General features: G+C 36.9%; 1 protein-coding gene across 3 annotated transcripts in view; it reads left to right on the forward strand.

The window, feature by feature from the left end:
• Positions 1-2624: 2624 nt before the first annotated feature.
• The window catches only part of ZPLD1 (zona pellucida like domain containing 1), a 29321-nt gene continuing 5401 nt past the window's right edge, over positions 2625-26544 (forward strand). Inside the window, exons 1-9 of one of the 3 annotated variants that reach the window (XM_032192834.1) lie at positions 2625-2723; positions 10624-10737; positions 15706-15926; positions 18614-18795; positions 19454-19526; positions 22175-22272; positions 22943-23023; positions 23864-24035; positions 25411-25519. In XM_032192834.1, coding sequence (XP_032048725.1) covers positions 10632-10737; positions 15706-15926; positions 18614-18795; positions 19454-19526; positions 22175-22272; positions 22943-23023; positions 23864-24035; positions 25411-25519 — 1042 coding nt within the window. In that variant the 5' untranslated portion in view covers positions 2625-2723; positions 10624-10631. Of the gene's footprint in view, positions 2724-10001; positions 10057-10623; positions 10738-13359; positions 13571-15705; positions 15927-18613; positions 18796-19453; positions 19527-22174; positions 22273-22942; positions 23024-23863; positions 24036-25410; positions 25520-26544 lie in introns of those variants that run through there. The other 2 variants (XM_032192831.1, XM_032192842.1) reach the window with 2 other exon arrangements.

Consider the following 26544-nt stretch of genomic DNA (forward strand, 5'->3'; position numbering starts at 1 on the left):
TTTATTTTATTTATAAGAGAAATGCAAATCTGGCAGGCTCTTAAGTTATATCATGGGCAAATCAGCAGCAGAGTTTAGCTTACATATGGACTGGTTAAGAGTCTTTGGACCTGTCCCTTTTGGAATTTGTTTTCTTCTACTAAGTTTTACCATTGTGGGTATCAGCAACAAATTTTGAGTGAGTGGGGCTTTCCAAATCCAAAGGAGAGTGGTGAAAAACTGTTTTTCTCCACATCTCTATACAAGGAAAGAGAAAGCTCCTTAGATATTAGTTACTACAACTTGTAATCAGGCTCTGTTCAAAAATTCTCTAAAATCATTGCTTAAAAGAATCATCTCTTCTAATATCAAATAATACATAAAACAAATAGTGAGCTAGGCAAAAAGATTTGTGGAATAGGGACAGATTCGGAATTTTTAAGCGAACAAGTGTATTATAGTTGTAATGAGGTACATTTGGAAAGCTACACTTTGCTTTTTACCTGATAAATTCATAGATTTGTTTTATTTGCTCTGGCCAGAATAGCTGTTGGGAATCATTTTGAAGAAAGCTTGCAATAATATTGGATGTTTTACAGAGCAAAAATAATTTCTCTACCAGTGAACTGTGTGAGATCAGAGAATCGAGTAGTCTGGACACATCCCTTTAGGGATTAGTGGTGAAATATTCATTCATTTTTTTCCCTCATGTTAATGAATACAGGGATTTCTTTTTATTTCAATTTGAGAGTAGATAAATAAGGTAAGTTTCCCCAGAGCATGTAGCCACCATTCCTCTGTGCATAGCTGCTGACATGACTGGCTTCTGGGGTGAGTCTAAGTTTGTAAGGACCAGTCCTGCAGCCTTCTTTGTTGTCTCTTTATTGAAGAACATCATCTGCAGCAAGAGAAAGATCAGATGACAGCTGTGATGCTGGCAAGGACTTGTATGTGTGTGCATCCCTGTGTAGGGAAGCAACCTAAACGTAGTGGAAGTTGTAGTGGCTGACAGTGGAAATGGAGAGAAATTGCGGAGGGTGTTGTAAGATGATTTGATGTTTTTAATAAACTCATCTGAAGGCCAAAAGGCAAGGGATAACTTTTGATTTTATAGCTGTCTTAAACTGAGATTCTTGTTTCAGAAACCTACTCAAGGGTAAGACCATGCTATAGCACTCTTGTTTGTGAAAGTGATATTACATTGAGATACTTCATTGTGGACATGTGAGATGAGGTATCAAACCTGTCTAAACACTTAATATGAAGTAAAAGACATGTCATTGATGCACATCCCTTGGTTTATCTTTTTATTAGTCCAAGGCTGTTCTAGTCCTTGCTATATTGCGCTATTTATATTGTAAGGTTGGATTTATTTTTTTTTTTTTTTTTGAGTCCGCTCACAGCCAAACCACTGCTAATGTTATAGAGTATGTCTGAAAAAAAGACTAGAAACTTCTGTCTGCTTGGTTAGGGAGCAGCACTGGGCTCTCCCCGCTGGGTTTGGAGCAGCCAGGAATGATCTGCCATTCTCAAGTGCACAGAGGATGAGGATTGTGCGTGAGGGGGCTTGCTGCTCAAGGGGAAATCTGCTTTCCTGCTTTGCTGCCTTGGTAGCGCATTTCTGTAGGGCAGGGAAGCCAATGTGTTAGGCCACCACTATGGCTACTCTTTGGGGCTGGCCAGGGTTGCCACAGATGTGCTCAGAATTATTTTGATGTCTACCAGGAGTTGGCCTAAGTGAAGGCATGGCAAAAGGAGGGCTTCTCTGTTCCAAAAACCACGCTAAGCACCAAAAAGTCCAGGCATCTCCAAAGCTTTCTCTGTGGTGCCAAAACCTATAGACTATGGTTTTACCTGACTAAAGGTGTAATGAAATCTTCCAGGCAGAGAAGGCTGTAACAAAAACTGAAGGGAGGAGGGAGCAAAAGGAGGCAGGAGGGAGAAGAAAACTAATGCAACAGAAGGGAGTTAAACACCTCCCTGTGCCCCCCCTCTAAGTCTCAGAGATCGGGGAGTAGATGTTATGAAGCAGGTTCTGTTTCTAGCAGCTTGATCTTGCCTTTGTATGCAGTTGGCTTTGTGTGCATTGATGTACTGTTTGTAATTATCATTCTGTTGACACCTGTATTCATAATGACACCCCCATATCACATTTTCATCTCAGTGTGAAATGTCGCTCTTTTTGCTTTTGTTTTGTTCGGTACTATGAATTTAGCCTAGAATTGAAAAAAACTAGGCACTTCTCACAACACACAACGGGACATTGATAACCTTGCAGCTTAGTTACTGATCCTATCTCACTGCTTCCATCTGTCTCCTTCCTCCCACCCCTCTTTTTAAGCAGACAAGGTTTTCCCTCAACAAGCTGATGACAGAATAATTTCTTCAGGTTGATTGTTTGCCCCACATGGACCTCTGGAGATCTTCATACAAGTGGAGAGAAGCAGATCAAAAGGCTGTAAGAAAAAAAAGGACTGAAAAAAGCCACCATAAAGATCCTGCTCAGGTTTCAGTCTGGTGATGAACAGACTTGTAAAGTATTCTGAGACCTGTCAAATTTTCCCATCTAAAATCCAGACCTATTTTAAAAAGAATTTTCATAATGAGTGTCTCTTTTCCCCCACCAGCAGGCTCAGAGTGTTTTCTGAAAAAGTTCTACAGGGCAGAGAAGTTGAACACTTGACCACATGCAGGAGCACAGGATAGATGGAGTACAGCTGACTCAACAGCTACAGGGGATTTGGGTAAGTGCCCACCATGTCAGCCAACTAGAACTTTTTAAAATATTGGTAAATGTCAAATTATTTGTAATTTACAAAAAAAAAAGTTGTCGCTTTAACACTTGCCTGACAAGTTTAATCTCACTGGAAAGTCTCAGATGGAGTTGGTTGGGAAAGAGGTCTTTAGGGAACAGCTAATGAAAACAAGAAGGCAAATTAGCATCCAACTATGAGAAGATGTTTTTCTCAATTTATCTTTTACCTAAATGTACCCAGACCAGACCCACACTATTAATGTGAGGGGAGGAAGGTTAAAAACCCCTTGTAGTGCTGAGGTTTCCAATGCATGTCAAACCCGCTCGCTTTGCTTTCAGGAGGAAAACAATCAATTGCTTGAGGGAGACAATGTTATCCAAGTTGTGGTGTCAGTGTGCCTGTTCCCACAATCATTACATTGATGGAAGAAAATTTTGATAAGCGAGACTTATCTGGTTCCCACTGCAATATAATGAAATGGGTTTGCTGATTGGAAATGACATTGTCTCCAGTCACAAAGCAGACTGGATGTGATAATTGCACCACCTTTCATTATTTTTTAAAGTATTAATAATGACGATATATTCTTGAGTAAAAATAGCAGGGATTTGAAATCAAGTCTTCAGTTAAGCTGATGAACTGATACGATCCAAATAGACATAGTTATTCTAATTGCTGTGTGTACTGTGAGAGGAAACTTTATCATGGTCTAAGAGCAGCAGCAGAAGGGGCTATTGGCCCTGCTTGTGTGCTTTTGATCAAAGAAGTTTTTTTTATTAGTGTGTGATGTTTTGTTTTCTTTCAGCTAGGTCTTGAGCGGTATCCCTCAGGCTTGATTTAGATGCTGGCTTGAGAATTATTTCAAACCTAGCTGTAAGTCGAAAATGGCTAAGAGAGGGACTCAAAATGCAGTGAAAAGAACATCCATAAGCAAATCTTTCATAATAAAAAGTATTTTCTTTTTAAATGTAAGCTTCAGAACAATAAGTGCTCTCTGATTTCAAGTGCTTATGAAACTTGTGGTTCTCTATACTTGCTTAGACCAAGATATTAGCAGCATTATTTACCCTGTATTTGCTTAACTTTTAAGGATCTGATAAGGCTGCACCATGCTACAGCAGTATTCTACAGCTTTACTGCACAATTTCTGTTTCTAAAAGTCAGGAAAGTGAAGTCATCCCGATAGCATAAACTGTTGCTGCTTTTTGTCGGTGAAGTCTTATTTTAATGGTAACTTTTCAAGCAGCAAACAGATGGCTGCAGTATAATCTACTTGCTAGTGACATCAAGCATTATTTACTGAAGATTTATATTTATATTGCTCTCTTCAAAAGCGTAAAAAGAGTAATTAAGTAGAATGATACTCATTTAGATCTTCATTTGCCCATGTGACTGCAAGGCTCTGGGGGCAGGCAATAGGATTAAGAGTGTTTCATCTGTAGATCGGTGTTTCTTGAATCCAGACCATGGTTAGAGGCAACTGAAGGCCATTATCATGCGATGACTCTTCAGTGGCCTATATCAAATGATTTGATGGTCTCTGTAAATTTGCTAGCTGATGGAACCCCCATAATGATCAGTGGTCTGAAAAGGAAATGGGTAGCCTGAACGTGCATGTGCTGAATGTCTTTTAGCCTAGAAACAACCTGTTCATTCCAGGATTTAGGCTGGTCTCTGTTTGCCCATACTGGGGACCCTGCTCAACCATTGCTTGTGTATTTGTCTGAGATGATCCTGGGCTTGCTTTAGTCTCTTACTGATTTTCAAATTGCAGCATCTCTGCTAAAAGTGAAAGAGGAGCACAATGTGGAACAGGTGCAAGAACAAAATCAGCCAATTTTTCTCAATATTCAGAGTAATTAACCAATGACTCAAACTCTGTAGTCATTGTGTTCATTGCAGATACTTCTGTTACCAGTCTGTAGGTGAGTGCTGTGTGCCTGGTGGTAATGTGATGGTCCTTGTTTTGTAATCAGTCTGTTTTGACTATGGAACTTCTTGTTCATAATGTGCTGTGACCAAAGTGAGAAATCCAAAATGACTTTAATTTTATGATACTAGTCAGATATGCAGTGACTTTAATAGGAAGTACGTTTTCAGTTATATTCTTGGATTTTCATGTTGAATCTAACTCTGTGCAAAGTTGCACTAAGAATCTAACTTCGAACTCACAAAATTAAGGAGAAGTGTAGAGCAAAGTGCAAAATATTAGATTATGAATTTTAATAATGAAAAGGAGGTCTTGTTTTGTCAAGGGCTTCCATATCTGGGTTAAAATTATCTTTTTTTGAGATGACAGCAATAGTCTTCAAATCCTGTACTGAATTTGCTTTCTTTCTCAGTCTCCTTTTGATGTCATTTTTTTTTCTTATGCAGTAGACAATGTAAAGAGTCTGAAAGTGAGAAGAGAATTTTTAAATTTAATTTGATTTTTTTTAAATTCCTGTCTGAAGATATGATCATTAATAACTTGCTTCAGACCAGTTTTCCTCTCAAATCTGCTCTCAGTGATGGCGATCTGCACTTCATATCCATGTGAATGTCCTGTGGGAAACAATGATTATTCTTGCAGGTTGGGAGAATAGCATAGAAATCTTTCCTGTGTGGCTCAGGGCGTGATTTCTTTTTTTTTTTTTTGAATTTTTATATCTGAAGCTTTTATTTATTTATTTATTTATTTTTTCCACATCTTATTGAAGAATCCAAAAATCATGGCATCAAACATTTCAAACAAATTTTGATTTTTTTTAGCTTGCCTATCAGATGTTTAATATTTAGGTACTTTTCTTATATGATACAATGATCATTACTTGGAAAACACTAGTGTTCTCAAAGGCCTTAGGTTGTTGAAACAAATGTCTGAAGGAGTTTTAGCAATATCTTTGAAATGCAGGAATGAAGATCTAAGTAGCCTATTTAGATGATCTGTGTGGGAGGAAAAAACCTGTGTGTTCTGGTTATATTTAAGTAAAATCAAACTGTTTTTTAAGCATAGCTACAATAAAAACAGTATGGAATGGGGTGGGAGAAAGGTAACTCATTTGTATTTCACTAGTGGATGTAGGAAACAACTAGAGTAACTCTCATGCTTGGCACAGAATAACAGGTCAACAGTTTGATCCATGTTTTCAACAAGTGGATCTACTAACTCAGTGTATGCCTTGTTCAAAAACAGTTATTTTAAAATGCTTTAACTGTTTCGCTTCTAGTCTCATATCTCCTTGGAAGGTATTGTGCTACTTTGTATGAGTCTCTTGGAAATATTTAATGTAGGCATATTCTTCATTTGATCGCTGTTTCTATTTATACCTTGTAAATATGTAGTGAGTTTCTATTCAGACTACACTACAATGTCATTGAGATTTTAACACCTCAAAATATTCATAATAATTAAAATAATGTACTTTAGCATACACTGTTACAACAAATCCTTGGTTACACTGAGATGCAGAAGCAAGATGGACATGAACCAAAAAGACAAGGAACTCATCTGTCATGAGATGACTATGAGAAATAGAATGCATTCAACAATATAACTTAAAAATATTTTTGAGTAAAAGCAATAATTTTTCTATTCCATTACTTGTAGAGACCTAATGTATGTTGCTAGAAACCATTTAGGCAGTTACTAGATCTGTATGAAAATACTTGTAAATGGAACTCTTCTTCCACTAGCTTTATTATGCACTTATCACATCTATAATTTTCTTTCAGGATTTTTCATTATTCCCATTAACTATTCTTTTTGAAAGACTTACTCTGTCAAGAGGCATAAATATCACCATATTATTTTGCAGCACTGCCACACCCCATAAATGGAAAATTAAGAACTAGCAGTAGGTTATAAACTGTTGTTATATACGATGAATATTTGAAATAAATAATGTGCTCAGGTCAGAACTAGCTTACAAATGAATTTCAGTAAAAAAATGAAGGGCTGAATCAGTAGTAAATGCTGTTGACAATGGAAAATTTTTGAAGATCATTTTGAAGAGGATGAATAAACAAGAGAATGAAATGTCAGGTAATGAAAGAGGAATGAAGTTGGAATTTAGGCAGGTCACCATTCCACAGAATTTCTAAATTGAATGCAAAATAGATTTTCTTTGAATTGTAGACATCTTTACTTTAAAATTTTGTGAAGATTTTCTAACATGGCAACTTGTGTGAAAGTAGAGACAAGGACTTTGTAAAATAATTGAATTGAGGAATGCATATTGAAACTATTACCTCTTTTTACTCTTCAGTGATACACAACACAGAACAGCAAGACTTGCAATTATGACTGTGCAAATATAAATATATACACACACACACATGTATATATATATATATATAATCTTCAGTTCATCAGAGACTCATACTCTGGCTACTTCAGCATTCTGAAAGCTTAGTGTCATTTTATTACATTGAAACCCAAATACATTGGGCAATTTTTCCACAGCACTGGTGGTTTTAGAAATCTACATGATCCACAATCTCTCAATCTCTGAAATAATTTAATGAACCATGTTTGGTAACTCTTGAAATCCCTGTCTTTTTGTCTGTAGTTGTCCTTTAAATCTGTTCTACTGTGAATACTTGAGAGAGTTGTCATGTGAATTTCTTTTGGTGTTGATTGAAGTCCTGCACACAGACTTTACCTCCATCCCCAAGGTAATGAAAACAACTGTTCACTTGCTAAATAAAAAATATTAATCCTTGTTTTGAAGATATTCTTAGGTGGATGGGTGGAGGCAGAAACATTTGGAAGTGAAATCATTTAAGGGACTATGAAAGGATTTTCTTAGGTGGTTTGGAGATTTTGGTGAGTCCAGGCACTATATTGAATGCCATAAAACATAGTAAATCATGTAAGCATGGAAGATCCTTGATGATGCTCAGCAGAGAAAAGTGGAGAATGAAGTCTGAAGAAAACAGAAGAGTACTTTGGGTACATTAATTGAAACCTAGAGTGTGTTTTTCAGCTAGGAGTTCCGTAGGAAGGATCACTTTTCCCTTGCTGTGTGTGTTGATGTCTTTGGGATCATGAAAATGTCTTTTTAAGAGCCAAATATGACTGCTGCTTGCTGGACCAGAGAAGCATGCTGTTTTGGAAAGCACCTAGAACTGTATACCTCAAAAATGGCTCCAAGAACTCCGTGCCTTTATAAGAGGAATTAAAAAAGGGCAAACGTGAATCTTTCACATAGGCATGTTGACTGATGGATTGTAAACCGCCCTATTCCTGACACTTGTTTTACTTTTTCTTGTGGAGGTTTTTTCATTTCATGTGTGTACAGACAAGAAATACCATTTTGATGAAACTTTATGATTTTTTATTCAGATGAAATTTAGCATTTTTGATTGAGAAATTGCTAGAGACATTTAAGAGCAAGTAGAATGAGCAAACACATCTACCTTGATTCATACTGAAGTAAATGGATAGGTGAAGTTGACTTCTTGGGTGTTTTTCTAGTCCTGCATTCTCTCACAAGAAATAACAATAATAATAGTAAAGGCACATTACTACTTATTTAACTGAAATCAGCAGGAGTCAGCCCAACTGGTGGTGTAGAATCTGCATGATGATCCATCTGCAGATGGGTGAGTAGTTGGGGAGCAAGTTAGACGTAAGCGGCGGTGTTAAAATCTGACTTGCTCTGAATGCAGCTAGAGAACTAATGCTATAAATACTTAATGTCTTAATTCAGTTTTGGTCCTTAGCAATCATCTCTCCTTCCTCTGAAACACAGCAGCAGTCAAGTTTAATAATTAAAATTTTAGAATTTACTTATAAGCTCTGCTTTTCATCTAAAATAATAGCTAAGCTACAGCTTTGTCAGTGTCATCTTTCATTAAATTTTTTTCAAATGGCTTTTTTTTTTTTTTTGGTAGCAAAAAATACTGTAGCAGTTAGAAAATTGAAGTCAGATTTAGATCTTAGTAAATTGCCCTTGATTTATACTGTTGTAACAGACATCAGAAACTAGCTCACATATAACAGAACAGTAATAACCACTTTATCCAAGTATCTGTTGTACATGCAGAGGTGAGGCTCCAGTACACTGGAGAAATGTCAGTTTTCCAAACTAAAAACATTTCTTTCAAAATAGTTTGAATTTTCTTGGGTTAAAAAAACAAAACAACACAACTTATTCTGAGGAAAGGGTAAGGAGTTCATAAAAATGCAGAGGTTTCATAGCAAACCAGTTGAGAATTTTAATTTCTTTTTTACTCCTAATTCTTCATCAGCATTAGCTGTGTGTGCCGTTAACCTCCACAGAAGTCTAACTGAAAAAGAACAGAGGGTCAAAGAGTCATTTCATTTAGCTTTTTATCCCCCTGAAACTAAAAGGAGGTTGCTATAGGTCACACTTGGATCGGGAAGTAGTGCAGGTGTTACATAGTGAAATTGCTTTTGGATAGGATAGCAGAAGTTGCACCTGACTTATAAAGAAGAGAATAGTTCCAGTTGGATGGGATATAGAAAGGCCAAGTCCCAGTGGCAGCATGCATGCTTACAAAGGCCCTGGTGTTTTCCTTTTTTTTTTTTTTTTTTTAATCCCAGGTACTCCCAAGCAGAACTGTGTAGGAATGAATGGCTAGACTCCCCTGGTGATATACGGACATCTCTTTGGCTTCCTTAGATAGATTGTGACTCACTGCTTTGTTCTTGCTGGTTTGTTTGCTGCCAAGGAACATTTGGGAGTGTTGTGCGTGGGTCCCTTTCTCAATGCAGGACTTAAATCCCAGGTTTATTTTCCAGGAACCCAGTTTGAAAATTAGGGGAAGCCTTTGCATTAATATGAGTAGGCTTTAGCTCAGGCCACTGTACTTGCACAAATGATCCATTTACAAGAGCTGGGGTTTGTCTCAAATATTCTTCCTCTGAGCCAGCTTTTTCCATGCCTGCGTGGAGGTGGTGTTTTGTCTGTGGAGTTGATGAATGTTCTTCGTCCTTTTGGAGAAAGGTGGTGATTGGTGTCCCTAGCTGTGGTGTTAGAGGAAGCAAACCTCCTAAAACTCTCTCAGAATTGCTTAGTTCCTGTGTATGAAAAGAGTATTGGTGAATCTGAGTTCCAGACCAGCATGGATTTTATGATCATTTAAGAAAAAAAGAAAAGCAAAAAAAACCAACCAAGCAATAAGACTTAGGTTTGTGGACAAAATCCTTGATATTTGATATTCTGGGATATTTTTGACAGATGTGTGCATCAGATGTTTTTTTTCATTTTGCTAAATATCATAGGTATTACACCTTGGAGGTTTCCTCCCAGGAAGAGTAATTACTTGAGACATTAAAAATTCATGCATTCTGACCTTCTAGTCTGGTTGTCAGGTATGATTCAAGTAGATGTAATTTCTATGCCAACTCTGTACATGAGCTCAATACAATTGTATGCATGCTTCAAAGAACAGATTTTTGGCAATTAGATATGGACTGATTTCATTCGAGGACCTTGAGCCTGAGAAGTGTTCAACAAGCCATTTATCCATACAGTTTTCAAGGACTTGGCTGAAATAAAACTATTGTTCTGTTTAATTTATCTTTCTCAATGGCTTTTTTACATTGAAATTTTTTTAAAAAACACCCTGCATTTAAATACGTAAGCACTTTTCTAATCTATCAATATATTTTAGGGAAGGTTTTCCTTTTTATACCATCCTTTAGTATCTCTTTTGCCACAAGTTATGACTAAAATCTGTAGAAGTTAATAGAAATTATTCATTATTCAGAAGTAGAGAAATGGGCCCAGCTGCCTGTGGCCTCTTTCCCATACATTTGTGAGCTTTATTCCAGATTCCTTTGCTGGAGGCCATCACCTCCCTAGTGGTTAAATGTCTGCAGTAAGCATCTTGAATGCAATGAGCAGATGTGTGTAATAACCACCTAATGTTTTGCTAGGTTTTGCAATGGAACAGGTATGGTTTCTGCTCCTGCTGACGATTAAAGTGCTTTCGGTGACTGCTCAGTTCAATGGATACAACTGTGATGCTAACCTCCATAGCAGGTTTCCTGGTAAGTGTTTAATAGACTTTTTTCTAAATGGCTTCTTTATTGTCTTGGTTCAAAGCAGTGCTTATTTTTAAATACAGAGCTTTAAATCTGTCTGAAGCCTGGGGGTAGGGCTTCACATTAAGAGAGTGTTAACTATCTGAGTGACAATAAAATTGCTCTAATGTTATGTTTTACCCTCTTTTTAATTGCACAATGGGTCAAATTCAGCCTAGTATTAACAAATACAACTCCTCTCACATGAGCTGGGTTTGACATGCTTTTTCCAGGGCTCTGTCCTGTCCAAGAAATTTATCAGAGGTCATGGTGTTTTAAATGTTCTTTATAGGGTTAAGAGTTTGACATTTCTAACTGGGTTTTCTTTCATGTTTTGCCTGTATCAGTTACTTATGTACTTTTATTGAAATACAGGAATATATGCCAATTTTTGAACAAAATAAAGTTGATGGTAAAATTCAGTGCCTCATTTCAACATTAAGCTCTTGGTTAAGAGCAGGTGAAGCAATGAGACTTAGCTATGGATGACCTACATTCATGCCTTAAGAAAATGGGAATTAAGTTTTTCTGGGGACATCAGACGTCTGGAGCTGTTAATACAGTCAGAAATAAAATTACATTTTGATCTTAGCAATATGTATATAAGTTTACTCAGCTAAAGAATGTTTTTAGTCTGTTATATGGCTTATCCTTCCTGCCTCCATTGTTTCTTGGACAGAATAATAACAATACGAGGCTGATTTTGACTGATTCACGTCTTGTGTTTCTGAGATAGTGATTGAATCAAATGGTGCTATGATGATCTCTCAATTTAGTATTATGCTGTAATGCCTTTCAGTGTTGTTTTCAAATAATTATAGTGCTGATTTTACTTCAGGAAGGATCATCCCTTTTTATTCAATTTAAGATAGTAGAAAGCATACATGTTTTCAGCTTCCTATTACATCACACTGCTAGGTGGTTTGCTGACATGAAGACCAACAGTGGGTTTAAATCTTTCCCTTGATTGTTGTGAATATGAAAAATAAAGAAATACAAGATGTGAAAAGGATCAAATAGTTTTTTTTTCTTTTTTTTTTTCTGTGTGGTAAAAAAAAATAAAACCATTGTTTAGCTGACTATTTCATGAGCTACTTCTATATTTCTGTTCTTAGAGCTTTGCAGACTTGCCTCAAAATTGTGGGTGAATTGGACCCACCTGCCTCAGATCTGCCTTACATAGATTTTCAAGCAACTTTTTTCCCTTGTTTCAGGCTTCTTGAGAGGATTGCAACCACTAGAGGGAAGCTTAGATTCTTTCTGTGCTCTGCAAAAGCTTCTCTGGTCACCTTTTTGCACTAAGCCTGTGCCAAGGTTTTATATTTGCTATGTGATACCCATGAATTAAATCCAGCTCTTATTTGGAGATTTAGGGGCCACTTGCAGTTCTGTCTCATAATAATGGTTATATCAGATTCCATGCCTGATGAATCTCAGGGAGTCAGGGGCACATCTGTTTAGGCTACAAGTACACAGATTTTTTTAAAGTCAATTCTAATCATGCTGTTCTGCACATTGCAGCTGAGAGTTGAGTTCTGCTCTTTCTTGTTTGTGATCTCAGACAGCACAGATTCAAAGGTTGGAATTTAATCAAAACTCTTAGGGCTGAAGAAAAAACTCTGTTTATATTAGCCATTCATTTGAGTTACAGGTAAAAACCCAGAAAACAAAAAACCCTGTTGTCCTCAAATCTGGCAGGTATTTTCGGTGTTCAGGAGGGACTGCTAAGTAACATACAGGGTTTAGTGGAGCGTGCTGGAACTCTTTTTTTATGGGTTCAAGAAGCCCAGAGGATGGGTTAGAGCCTCTGCTGAGAGAGGGGACTTGCTCTTGGTCACTTGGGGTCACTTCCCTGGTGTGTGGCTTAGCCTGTGGCTTTTGTATGTGCAGGCCTCACTGCCTTCTGAGGTCGAATGTAACAGGGAGCAGGGAATGAGGGGGTCAAAAAGGAGAATGTTTCAAACAAGCATCTCTGAGATTCAGATATTGCCTGCAGGGCCTGCTTATAGATAGAATTTTCTTTTCTGTTCCTTATTTGTTCCCCATTAGAAATGTTTTTGTCAGCTGAAGTTCCAAATGTAGGGTGAGAGTGGACTTTGCAGATGAGGCCTGTGGTGTGCAAGTCCACAGAAGCCATTGATTTTTTTTTTGTTGTTTTGAACTTGTTTGCTCTTTTACTTAAGACTGTGAGGAACAGAAGTTTAGGAAGCTTGTCTTCAGCGAAGATGAGGAATTAAGCCTTCCTGAAGGACCCTTAGAGCTCATCCATTTTTCATTTGTTTGTGCTTTTATCATTTATTGCTTAGGTGACTTTTTGCATAGGGATGATGCTGCATAAGTAGATTGATAAATAATCAGACAGGGCTCTTCCTGCAGCTTGCAGGTTTTGCAGTGTAAGTACGAGATAATTAAAAGGATTGAAGAAAAAAAATGTGTTTGGTAGATGGAAAGTACTTCAACTTTTTGTAGTGAAAGGCAGGCATATTCTACAGTATGTAATAAGGTCAAATCCTGCCATCCTTCAGAGAGTTGACTGGATGAAAAGCTTTAGTTCTGCATTGCAGTAGAGCATAGCTTTTAGAAGGCTTTTGGCATGTACAGCCACATCAGTACAGCTGTCTTCAGATGGGAAACACAGCTTTGATGCAGGGGCTCTTGCTGTAAGTGCATACCGAAACTTAGTAAAGCTAGTTCATCTCCAGAATGTACTGCCACTTCTCACACACTGTGCATTTTAATTCACCACTGAAGCAGGAACTTGATCAAGAGGAGGCTTGTGCAGAGAGGCTGGTTTTGACCTATAAGTGTCCTATAAAATACTTCTGGTGAAATGACTTTTGTCAACAGTGTTCTGGCAAACTCTTATCCTCTGCAGGTATTTCTGTCTTCTCTATGGCAAATCTTGGCAGTACACGGAGGGGCACCAGGCAGCAGAGCTGTCGCATTTGGCTTGTGTTGCCAGGAGTCCACCCGTGACTCGACGGTGTCTGTTACTGCAGTATCTGCGTACCTCATGAGCTATGCTCTGTTTCGCATGTGATGTTGACTCAGAAAACCAGAAGCTTTTACTGTGGGAATGAAGCTAATTTTTGTTTAAATGTACATAGATAGGGATAATGTTTAACTTCCTAAATTCAGAAGAAATTTGCTGTGTGTTGATAATCTTAAGAGACATTAGATCTGTTTGCATCTAGTTTCAGATTCACTTCTGAACAAATACCATGCTTGAGTTGCAGAGTGAATAAATGTGATAATAATGCTTCCTTGTAAAGCATGAGCAATACTTCAGTCTGAGAAAGCAGGTTATTCTCCTGTATAGTGCTAAGGTTGCTTTTGTGCTGTAGAGTTCTCATTTCATTAGTGTCAAGTGAGAATTTTGCCAAGTGGTAAAGGTACTTTAACAGGAAAAGTAACACCCTGTTCTTTAAAAGGCTTGAAGTGAGTTATAAAATTAAGTGAGCTAGTTTATATTACATCCTGCGATTTATTACAATCTGTTCATTGCTTTGAGCAAGCGTAAAAGCATGTTCTTTGTTATTTACCTTTTTTGTACTATTCCCTCTACCTTAGCATACCCATTAAGTGGGTTATAACAACCCTCTACTAGTGGATACCAAAGTGTGCATCTTGATCTTTGTACATTATTTTATTGGAAATAAGTATACGTACAAACCAAGAGAATATGATGCTGCGTCACTTCAACTTATGTTCTTGCCTCCAGTATCTTTCTGCCCAAATTTACACCCAGCAAGTAACATTTATCACCACATTAGCTAAGGCCAGAGTTTAGCCTGTTATTTCCTGTACTTGATTGTTTTGGCTTTAAAGCCACAATTAAAGCTGTCGAAATTAAACTGCTTGTGCTCCTGTACCACGGGGGAAGAGCTAGTTCATTGTAATAGAGATTTCATTTCCTCTCTGTTGTGTCAGTGCAGTGAAACAATTCATTTCAGCAGGCTTAATGGTATGGTATTGACTGAAGTTGTTTTTACAATTTTTAATAGCACTTAATCTTTAAGCAGGTGTAATAAATGAGTTGTTATTATAAAGGAGTAATGTCTGTGTTGAACATGATGCAGTACACCTTTTCGCAGAACACTAGGGTGAAAAAATAAATGATTTCCCCCTTTCCCATCATCTAAATGCAAGGAGAAGAGCTTGCTTATAGAAAAGTTATATAATAGCTAGCTCTGGACTCAAACTATTACTTTTTCCTATATCCTAACCTGATTCTTTTCTACTCAAATACATAAAAGTCTTCAGAATTTTAAGATAAAGGGTCAAATTCATCCCAAGGAGGTTTTTTGCTGCTGTTCAAAAACTGATCACAACTTGTAACAGTTGCTATTTTCTAGGTCCTTTTAAATTGTTGTAATGTACAGAATGACAGATTGCAGGACACCTTGTGGTTTCAGTCATTGTCTTCTGCACAGCCTGAGACTGGTCTGGTACAAAGTGGACTCCAGACAACCTCAAGTGCACATGACTTCCATGCCAGATGTCATCTGGAGCAGGCTGGAGGGCAGAACTCAGCCTCCCAACTTTCTCAAAATTGCTGGGAATTACTGTTTCAGAAAAGGGCTGTTTAATCAAACTCCAAATAAATAACTACTTGCTGTTTTCCAGTCCTTTGCAGTGCTTTGGTTTATGGATGTAGTACTGAATGACTTGTTGGGGAATTTTGGAGTACTATTTTTGTTGCATGGTAGAGTATGTTTACTGTATTATTTCTTGTTTTTCTTTAGTGAGTAGATTCAAATATATTATTTTTTTTCAGAATAACGCAACTTTAACCCCTTATATTCTAATATTTTGCTGTGACTGGGGACTAAAAATCGATTTGATCAGAAGGTACAACACAAGACTAATTGCTGCAATACTTATATTTGTTGAAATGCATCTTCTTATTTCTTTTCCTGTCTTATTTTTGTGCAGCTGAACGAGATATCAATGTTTTCTGTGGAGTGCAGACCATTACTATGAAGATAAATTTTTGCACAGTTCTTTTCTCTGGTTATTCTGAAACAGATCTAGCTCTGAATGGGAAACATGGGGATGCTCACTGCAGGGGGTTCATCAACAACAACACCTTTCCAGCAGTGGTCATTTTCATCATCAATCTGAGTACTCTGGAATCCTGTGGAAACACTTTAGTGGTAAGATGAGATCTAAGTGAAATGGTAGCATGGATGTTTATGCATAGGATCAAGCGAAAGCCCTGACAGCATTGTATATTTTACAGATAATGCTTAAGTTGTCTTTCCTAGTTAGCAATATAATGTGTACATTATATTTTCTTCACAAGAAAAACAAAGTCAATAATTTATTTTGATTTCTAATTAGAAAACGTGGTGGGACAGGCTTGCCCTGTGATTACATCAGACACTTTTTTATTGCAGTAGTTTTTTCAGTGGAAAAGGGGATTTTTGCAAGCCATTCTTAAAACCTTTGACTGCATCTTGTTTTGCTGAAACTTTTCAAATACCTACTTGTGAAATGAAAGAAAAATATTTTTAAGAGTTGGTTGATCAGGTGAGAGTTATAGAATGGGTACTTCTGCACTCTCATGGGAGAGGACTTGCTGAGTGATACTATATACTCTGTGATAAGGCAGGGATTTCAGGCTGAAAGTCACAGGGGGAATATTCCAGCCAGAGGACCCAACCCCAAGAGAGGAAGCTAACAGTAGGCATCTTTGCAAGTAGTACTTTCTGTGTAAAATCACAGCTATATTTAGAACTGCCTGGCAACAAACCAAGGTTTTCAAGCAAAATTTGAATGAATGTTTGACCCCCCAAAAACAAAACAAAATAAAACAAAAAAAAAAAAACAACAAAACCACCCAAAAAACAAAACCAAAAAACCAAACACCTACAGAACAAAAAATATTACCTTTGTGCTTAGCTCATGAGGAAAAAAGCAAGACGTGGGACTGAAGTTCAGACTTACGCATTCAGCTTCAATCTTTGATCACTGTATCAAACTATTTATGAATGACTTATAAAAATATGCAAAAATGTATTCTTTTTGAGGCTCATATGATATCTGGAATTCATACTCATACTTAGTTACCTGTCAGTTTTCATAACAACCCTGCTGCTTTCAGGTACTAATAATTTTTTCAAATCGTGCTGAATTGTTCAATATGCTCTCTGACCTGTTTGCCTCAGGCTGAGTTTTATTTTGAACTGTTTGCTATTTGAACAAAAAGCAGTTCAGTGAGCTCAAGATTCTTTTCCCAGCCTCTCTGAAAAACTACCATGACTTGAGGTAGGAGAGCTTGGCAGGAAGGAACCTTTTGCTCTTCCTGTGGAGTTGGTCATAACCTTCGGGAGCTTGCTGTTTGATTACAACTGTAAGAGCTTGTTGTGTGATCAGTCCAATTAAATACAGATTGAGGCTCCCACAAGGCTGCACGGGATACGGAGATCAAGTATTAGCTACTAAAAATCTGACAAGAATTTCCCCTCACCTCGTCTAATTTTTTGTATGCTGTGCCAAGAAGACAGTGAAGGAGCAGGAAGTTCTTATGATGGTGTAGTACAAAGGGAAGGTAGCATTTTAGGCAGAACTCAGATAAAACACAGGTCTACAATGTGTGAAACAAAACTTTTTGTTTTGAAGGGATGGGGTGGGAAGAAAGCAAAACAGCAGTCGCTAGTTGCTCCTGTGCTCTACACTGTGCTTCTTAGGCAAGGGACAGATCCTAGTAATCTGATATTAAGCATTTTCCTGCAATTTAGGGAATGGCTAGCCACATGCCATTGGCAAAGTGCATGGTTGTATATCTTCCACCAGACTTTCCTGTAGCTAAACAATCAATATACCTGCTGCATATCCTGTGCTACTACAAAATGTTGCAGCTCATGTGCACCTCAGGGTGACTCCTCTAAGTGATGAAATGGCTTTTAAAGAAATTGCATGCTATAAAACTGTGGAAAGTGTTTGTTTTGTTGATATAGTGCAGAAGTTAATACAATGCTACAGCTGAAGTCCAGTGCCATGTTTATCTGGCTTTATTGTGTTTGTGCCTAATGAGAAAGTAATTTGGGACATATTTATTTACTGTTCTCACAAACCATCCCTTCATCCAGATTAGATAGAGTGGGGCGGGTTGCTACCAGGAGGAAAGGGTCGGCTTTCTGGAGAGCTATTTGTTTTTACTGGCTCAGCAGTTTGTGAGCCTGAGCAATGCACCAGAACACATGTCTAGGGACTGAATTAGAGTTGTATTGGCATCCTCAAATGAGGCATTATCTGATTTTACATTAAATATCTAACTTGCATTTCTGGCAGTGTGTTTCTTTTTTTTTCCTTAGTTTATCATTTAGGGATGTATAATGTAGGCAAAAACACAGATGCAAAGTTCAGCTGCTTGGTTTGTATCTGCTTATAAAGTAAATTGGCTTTGTCAAAAATAAAGATTGAGTGACTAGGTATTGTTTCTGTAAATAAAATTGTTTGTGTATCAACTTCATAGTTGCATACAGAAGCTTATTTTATGCTATTTAACCATAATAGAAAAGTTCCTTCAGCTTTTCCCAATAAGTCATGTGAATTCATTGGGAATATGCACCTGGATTCATTAGTTTTATATTGAAATGTTGCTTGAGCCCATGTTTTAGGATCAGCGGTATCCCCTGTGAATTGTATATGCTTGATCTCGGGGAGGTGAGAAACAGAACACAGGCAACATGGTGTTAATAAACCGAATTCATTTTTGAAAGATCTTCCTGAAGGTATTTCTGGGTAAATGATGGTCTAAGGCATCAGTATTCTTTGGCATATCTCTTGTTCCACGCTCAACTTTCTGGTAATATTTCTTTTCTATCTCCCTCAATAGGTGTCTTCAGCTCGAGGTATCAATGCTTATGGGAATACCTCAGTGATACAGATAGGTAATGTTTCGGGCTATATAGATACACCAGACCCACCAACGATTATCAGCTATTTACCTGGGCTTCTGTATAAATTTAGCTGTAGCTATCCACTGGAATACCTGGTTAACAATACCCAGCTTGCTTCGTAAGTGTGCTTTTCATTCCTATGTTTCAATCCCATGTCTGCATAAGCCCACATGTGTACATATGCATACATATACAGATGTGCACACCTGAATATATGCATGCTATAGCAGTACAGTCAACAATAGCAATACTTGACTTTGTAAAACAGTGAAGGGAAAGAAGAGGTGGCGCAAAGCAGAAAAACTTCAGTAATGTAACTCTGTAAGATAATATACGTTAATGAAGACCTGCTTTTGTCTTAGTTGATGCAGAAGTTGCCTTAAAATTGTGTTTTTCTGATGACAAAATGGTAGCAACAAACATAAAAATTCTTCATGAAATAGTTTGTAAGCATGTGAATATAGAGGAAATATTTCCATGAGTAGACCCTATATATCACAAAAAGCGGGTTCCTTTTTGTCACTTGGCCTCTCTGCTAATTATTTTTCTGATTCATGTGTTCAACAGTATCTATTATTTTCCATATAGTTAAGGTTCTGACAGTGTTTCCACTATAAATTTCTATTTCTGAAGTTTATAACACAAATGTGTAAATTAACTCCTTGTGATATAGCTCACTGAGATTTTTAATGATAAAAAAAAAAAAAAGAACACAGAAGTGTGGAAAGACAAACTGTATTCTTTGATCTTCACAATGATTTCTGGTTCTGTTGTAGGTCATCAGCTGCTATTTCTGTAAGAGAGAACAATGGTACATTTATCAGTACTTTGAACTTGTTGCTTTACAATGTGAGTATAAAACACAGTAACACGACCTAAATAGACTAAATCTATTTCTGTTCTGTGAGTGCAAGCTGGATTAGCACAGCAAAATGTAGACTTTGCTTCATTTGGTGTTATTACTCCCCTATTTCTCCCAAGAATTGGACCAAGACCACCTTCTGGGCAGTTTTCATCTACATTCCCTTGTCCTTTTTGTTTGCATGTACCTCTTGTCTTGTATTTATATGACTGGTCTTTGAGGACAAACAGAGTCATTATTCTGTATTTATACAGTCCCTCAGCTTGCAGCTCTGGCTTTTTAGATTCTACTGCAATGCAAATAATCAGTTGTAGTAATAATAATCATACTCCAGAGTGCATACTTGTTTGCATTTATTATGTTTATGTGCATATTTCTAATATCCATATGCATCTATGTATATATGTGAATAGATGCATTGTACTGATGCAGATGGTCTGTAGAATTCTGTGATAAAAATAAATATAGATAGATCTATTCCCTTAGAAATAAACTGTAGCATTTTTTGCTGGGGTGTTTTTATGTTCAAACCTTGTAAGCGTTTTGATCACCTAATTGTTGTAAGGCATGTGGATTTGTTCCAAACCTAAAGCCCACAGTACTTGTTATCTTGGTGTATGAACTTTCAAGATTTTAAGGGTTAATAATTTTAACAGCTTTCAACTAACGCTTCTATCATACCTTTTAGATAATTTAACTTGGATATGCGTTATTGTATAAGCTTTTGCTATATAAATATGGAAGGTGACAGTAAAATGTGAAAAATGTGTGGACCTCTACTTAACAACAACGTTAGTCCCTGAAATGATTTTTTCGTGTTGATTAAAAATTTTATTCATACATTTTAAATACCTGATTTAAATATCATTTTTCAATCTATCAAGCAACATTTTTGTAAATTATGATTCTGATTTTTTGCATTATTATTCATGCCATCATGACGCTGAGTTATAATTCATGCAACTGATTTAAAAGTCAATGCTTTAAACTTTGAACATAATGAGCTATAAATATTGTAACAGGACATTTTCCAAAGGCATTCTTTAAAAAATCATGTTTGTTTGACAGAACAACTCTGAATAACAACCTGTAATCTGTTAAAATGAAGATTATACTTCTCTCATTTTTAAATAATCCTGTGACCAAAAGGATGGGGATGGGAAAAGTTCCTAAACTTCTCTAAACACAGGAGTTGACCACCACTTATTTGTTGCTGCCTTTCAGGGCTTAATTTCGCAATTGCTCAGCTAAAAATGCTATTAATGCTTGTAGTGAGAGTGCATTTGTTTCTCAGTTATCACCTGGAAAGTTAGGCTTTCATCCTCTAAAACTGATGGAACGAGGAACTTAGTGTGGAAAATTTTTTATTAGCTTGCAAAGTTTGACAGAGTTAGGTAACAGAGAAATGTACATGTATAACTGAATTTAAAGAAGGCAAACATACCAGTTTAGCATCCTAAAGGATCTTACAATGCAGGATATTTATGCTGTTTTAAGAAATGATCTCATTTGAATGGATCTGCTAAGACTTGCTCTGTGCATGTCAGGGAGCTGGTCTATGTGTGCATGCGTGGCTCCCAAGTCCTCCAGTAATGAAAAGAGTATGCATTTGGCAAGCTGTGAATTTCGGCATCAATCCCTTGGAAAAATCACTTGATTTATGTACTTAATCTTTCTCATTACTGTCAGCTCCTGCTCTTGCCTGCCACAATGAACCTGGTATTATTGTGGCACTGTCAAAATTTCACTTAACAAAATTTTTCTTATGTATCAAGTGCTTTGACCTCTCACAGGAGGTCTCAACATGCTGAATCCCCGTGCTTTCTGGATTAGTAACTTATTTGACATAGATATTACCTGTGAGTGAGTTTTGATACGCTAAATTAGCATCTGTCACTCTGTATTTGTTTCATGGCATCTGTGGGTCATTGCTCAAGTGACGTTAATGATTCATCCTGTGAACAAAGAAACTAACAAAACAGCTATATTTATGTAGTTATATATGTGAATTTTTTTTTTTTTTTTTTTTTACATACAAATTTCTTGAAACAGAATTTTTGGAATACTAGAATTTAAATGAAAATATTTGTTATGTAAAACCTGCAACAAAACAAATTCCATGAAAACTACATTTTGGATATTGGAATATGTCTAAAGCTTAAGATGAATAATGCCTGGAGGCATTGCTATCTCCACTAAACCAAATAATAGTAAGAACCTTTCCTGGGCAAGACTGCACTGTGACAACCTAGTTAAGCTCTTTTCTTAAAGAAAACTACAGCAGTCACTGTTCGCTTGTATTCACTGGGAGACACTAAGGTGTTAACTTGAAAACATGTTCATAAATGATACCTTTTCTTTGATTACCGATCTAGCCACTTCATAAAATGATAAATAGGTTCCCCCAAATAGTTGCATATGGTAAGACAAGTCAAGTGTTGTTGATCTTTACAGACAGACTTGTAGGCAAATGCTCTGGAACTGCTTTCTATCTCCTCCCAGAAGAAGGACTAAGTAAATAGTTGTCCTATATGAGTCAGAAACTAGATGTGAGTTCAGTTTGTGAATGCAGATGGGTACACCTGAATTGTCACAGTGGGATTTCTTGTACGTTGAGGCAATGTTTGTTTTTCAGGACTCAACCTACAGCCAGCAGCTCCTTATCCCAAGTACAGGTTTACCTTTGAAAACTAAAATATATGCAGCTGTGAGAGCAACCAACCTTGATGGCAGGTACCATAATGGATGTTATTTCTTATCCTGTTGGCTATTCAGCTCTTGGGTTTCTAAATTATTCTGATTTAGAAGCATCAGTCTTCTTCCTTTTTTTTTTTTTTTTTTTTTTTTGCGGGGGGGTTGGGGTGTTAGAAGGATGTTTAATGTTTGAGCTCATTGCCCTCAGCTGGAGGTTATCAAGTCCTTGATGTTGAGTGCATATCTTGCTGCTGTCATCATAATGAAAGTTCTTTCTGAATCATTCTTTACATCCTATGCTGTTGTTTTTAAGAAAGGGTAAAATGAGGAACAAATGAGAAACTCCTGGGCTTTTAAAAGTGGGAAGGTTTTGGCTTCTAGTTATATGTGGCCATCACTTCTGAGAAGAGGTATGCAACATATGGATTGGCATTTTTTTTGTCTCACATGAAACCAAATGATTTGAGTTATAAAGTTCTGCTGCTATGGTGTGTGCTGTTTAGTTCTTTAAGCTGGGAAGAAACAAGTGGTATAGTTGGAACCCAGTACTTTAGCTTTTAAACACAGTAACTCAGCTTCAGTGTAATGGCCTGCATTGTTAATTTATACATTTGCCTGTACTGTCCTTTCATCTTATCCCCCTTACTCTCCACCCCTACTCTTATGTTGCCAGTTCACTTCTTCATCTATCACTTTGCCTCCTGTACAGGTGGAATGTCTTGATGGACTACTGTTACACCACGCCATCTGGTAATCCTGGTGACGATCTTCGATATGATCTTTTTCTCAGGTACATCCTATGCAAATCCAGTATTTGTGGTTACTTCTTTTAAAAAACACGGGTATAAATTTCCCTGTTAGCAGTGTTCTAAAACTGCCTGAAAACTCTAAGTAATGTTAGCATTTGGCCTGGGGGCTGTATTTACATGTATAACATGCCAGGTCTTGTCTTGTTTGTGAGCGTAAATATAGAATCAAGCTCAAAGTCATGAGAATTATGGTGGAGAAGCATACATCCAAAATGGCCATACTGGAGATCAGAAACACTAAAACTGAATGGTTAAACTGGCCTTTATTTTAATAAAGATACCCTTGTGGTCAATGACAATGATATAAAACATCATGGTCTGTAGTTCAGGCAAGGAGTTAAGCAAATGATTAAAGATTTCTAGATGCTCCTGCTAGTCCTGGTAATAATACATACTTGAATTGGAACTCTGTAAAACATATCAGTATCTTGGCAGTATCTCATACTAAGTCTCATCCATGATGGTTGCTTGGAGAGAGGCTGTCTTCATTTTGAGTTACCTGTCTGTGCTGGTTAGCACACATGATTACTTTTTGTTTCAGCCCTGAAGTTTTGGGGGCCACTGGAGTTAAATGGTATTTTGGATATAGCTGAGATGTTGCAAATCATAGTGTTTTTGTAGCAACGAGTGCAGGACTGTGCAGCCTGGCAGGGAGATTGTGGCTGCACATGTTGGACATCATGGCATTGTGGTCTTTTCAAGGACCTAAAACACTGAACTGCTGCCTAAGTTATCTTATTCTTAACTGAGAGCTTTAAAAAGCTAGTCATACATCTGCTCACCCTATTTTTATTTTATTTTTATTTTTCAACAAAATCTAGTTGCGACAAAGACCCACAGACAACTATAATTGAAAATGGCAAGAGCCAAATGGGAAGGTTTTCTTTTGAGGTATTCCGCTTTGTGAAGCACAAAAACCAGAAGATGTCTACAGTCTTCCTTCACTGCGTGACAAAGCTGTGCAGAGCAGATGACTGTCCCTTTCTTGTGCCAGTAAGTGTCAGTGGATAGAAGTTGCTGCTAATTATCTGGATATAAGTCAAACCGGAATCATTCTGCATCCAAATGTATTGGATATTTGGATGACGTAATGAAGACGACTTGTAGAGTCAGGAGAAAGGATGTTCTTTGTGTGTCTGAAAGAACGTAAACCAACTGATGAATAAGGAAATGCATGTTGTCACCTAAAGGTAGAATAATACCAGACCTGCAAAGCACAGGTTTTTGAACACGCAAGAAGTGATCTTTTTGCCTTCTGGTCCTTAACTCATTATTAGAAGTAATGACTCTTAGACAGCTTCAGAGCTGATAATCTTAATGTAGTGTCTAAGAAACAAAGTACTCGTAATCATAGTGGATGGAATATAAATATCTTAGAATAGTATAAATTGAAAACTTAAAGCTATAGTAAGCACACTTACCCTGACAAAGAAAATTTGAAAGTGTTTCTGACGGGGGTGGGGGAATTATAACTTCCTCTTTTGTTTATTATCACCTTCCCTTATAGTTTGGAAACTGCTTTTTTGCTGAAGTTAATGAAGATGTGTAAATTCAAATGTTATTTCATTTTGGGAGCATAAAGAACAAGAAGTATGTCTGGGAAACTGAAACACTTGAATATGCATATAAATGCAATATTCTTTGAAGTCTTCAAAATGCAGTGTAGCTTTCCTGCTGAATGGCTTTCCACTTTGAACTGATAGCACTTCACAATTCTGTATACTTCTTTCTTTTCGTGCTTTATGTTACACTTAATTTTGTTTAAATAATTTATTGTTTTTATGGATGTGCATGTTCTGAGGGTTTTGAAGTTCTTTCACATGAAGTTGAAATTGAAGAAATGCTCTTATTCTTGTGGACACAAGATTAAGGTAGATACGTTAGAGATGTTAATTAAAGGTGGATTCCAGATGGTAGCGCTGAGGATTGTTTTCGTGTGTCATCGCTGTTTAGAACTCCATGGAAAAGTATGAAATTTAACTTAAGAAGCTCACTGGAATAGGGACTGTAGCATGTTGTCTATCCCTATTCAAGCAAAACACATTTGTTGGGAAAAGTGACTGTAAACAAAGCTTTGGGAAATTAACTACTGAAAATTTAATATAATAGGAGATGGATCTTGTACACAACAGCAATGTAGTTCTGTAAATGAAGTGAGGCAAAATGCAACGGGAAGCTAGGCATTTACAAGATATACTTTTAGGGAATGTTGCAGCAGTTTTTATTGCAGAGTAATTTAATGCATACTAAGAAATAAAATTGAAGTTGTAGTATTGCTTATAAAAGAGCTTCCATTAAAAAAGGAAGCACAGAAGGGCAATAATTCTATTCCACTCTGAAACAGTGATTGTTTTGATTAACTGTTCAGATTTGCAGTAACAGAGAAAGAAGAGACACTGGTAGGAGAACAACTTGGAGTCCTCAGAGCACCACTGGCAATGCTGTAATCACTGCTGGACCCATCATTACAAGGAGTGGTAGGAACAAGCAAACTTTTTCTGTGTACTGCAAGAATCTCAAACACCTGGGGAAATGTTTTTACACTTAACTTAAAATTTCCAATGACTTAGAGAAAGGGTGGTTTCTCCATGAATTTGGGTATTTTTTCCTCAACTATTGAAGTCTTTGTTAGAAATTTTGAACTAATATTTCTGCTCAGCTCACATGATTCCTCTTGACCCCATGAAAATCTCTGTGAGATACTATTACACATGTACACCCATTTTAAAAGCCCAAACTCAGTTGGTTGACTTTTTTCAGATTTCACTGAAGATATTGGAATTTATGGTACTGTGTTCACAATCACAATTTAATTTGGACTGCTAATAGATATTCACTGTCACTTTCTATTCACCATTTCTTCCAGTTTCACATGTGTTTCGGTTTGTGTTGAGTAATGTTAATACATGCTATACTTAGCCTTCAGCTATAAGAAGGTAGTAGGACAAATATATCACAAGTTGTAAGAGACTAAAATCTACTCTTTTAGATCCAGAGTTAAACTTCATGGATTTCTGTTTTAATTGCCAAAAGTAAAGCAAATAAAAAACAACCCAAAACACAAAAAAAAAACCACAATCTGTAGTCTCTGAAAATTATTTGACTGCTGTTGATAACTTAATAAATGAAAAATATTTAAGAAATTCTGTTTTGCATATTTCAGCAGTCTTAGATTTAGGAACCTCAGAACAGGACTGAATCTTGTCTAGGAAAAATAATTGAAACATTTGAGAAAAAAATATTTTTTTACATGCAAAGTGGTTCTGCTCACATGTACAAAGACCAATCGATCCTCCAGGACTGAGAACCATCTACCAAGAGACATCTTAAAACAAATACTCTCAGTTATAAGCATTATTTTTGCAATCAAAGTCACTTTTTTTTTTTTCTGCATTATACATGGTCTCAATTGAACACCCTTGCTGTCATCTGATTAGTCAACAAAAAGTGAAAAGAACTAACTTCAAATTTGCATCCGTGAATGCTTACTGAAAACAAATGA

Source organism: Aythya fuligula, chromosome 1, assembly GCF_009819795.1.
Source record: "Aythya fuligula isolate bAytFul2 chromosome 1, bAytFul2.pri, whole genome shotgun sequence".
Taxonomy (NCBI): domain Eukaryota; kingdom Metazoa; phylum Chordata; class Aves; order Anseriformes; family Anatidae; genus Aythya; species Aythya fuligula.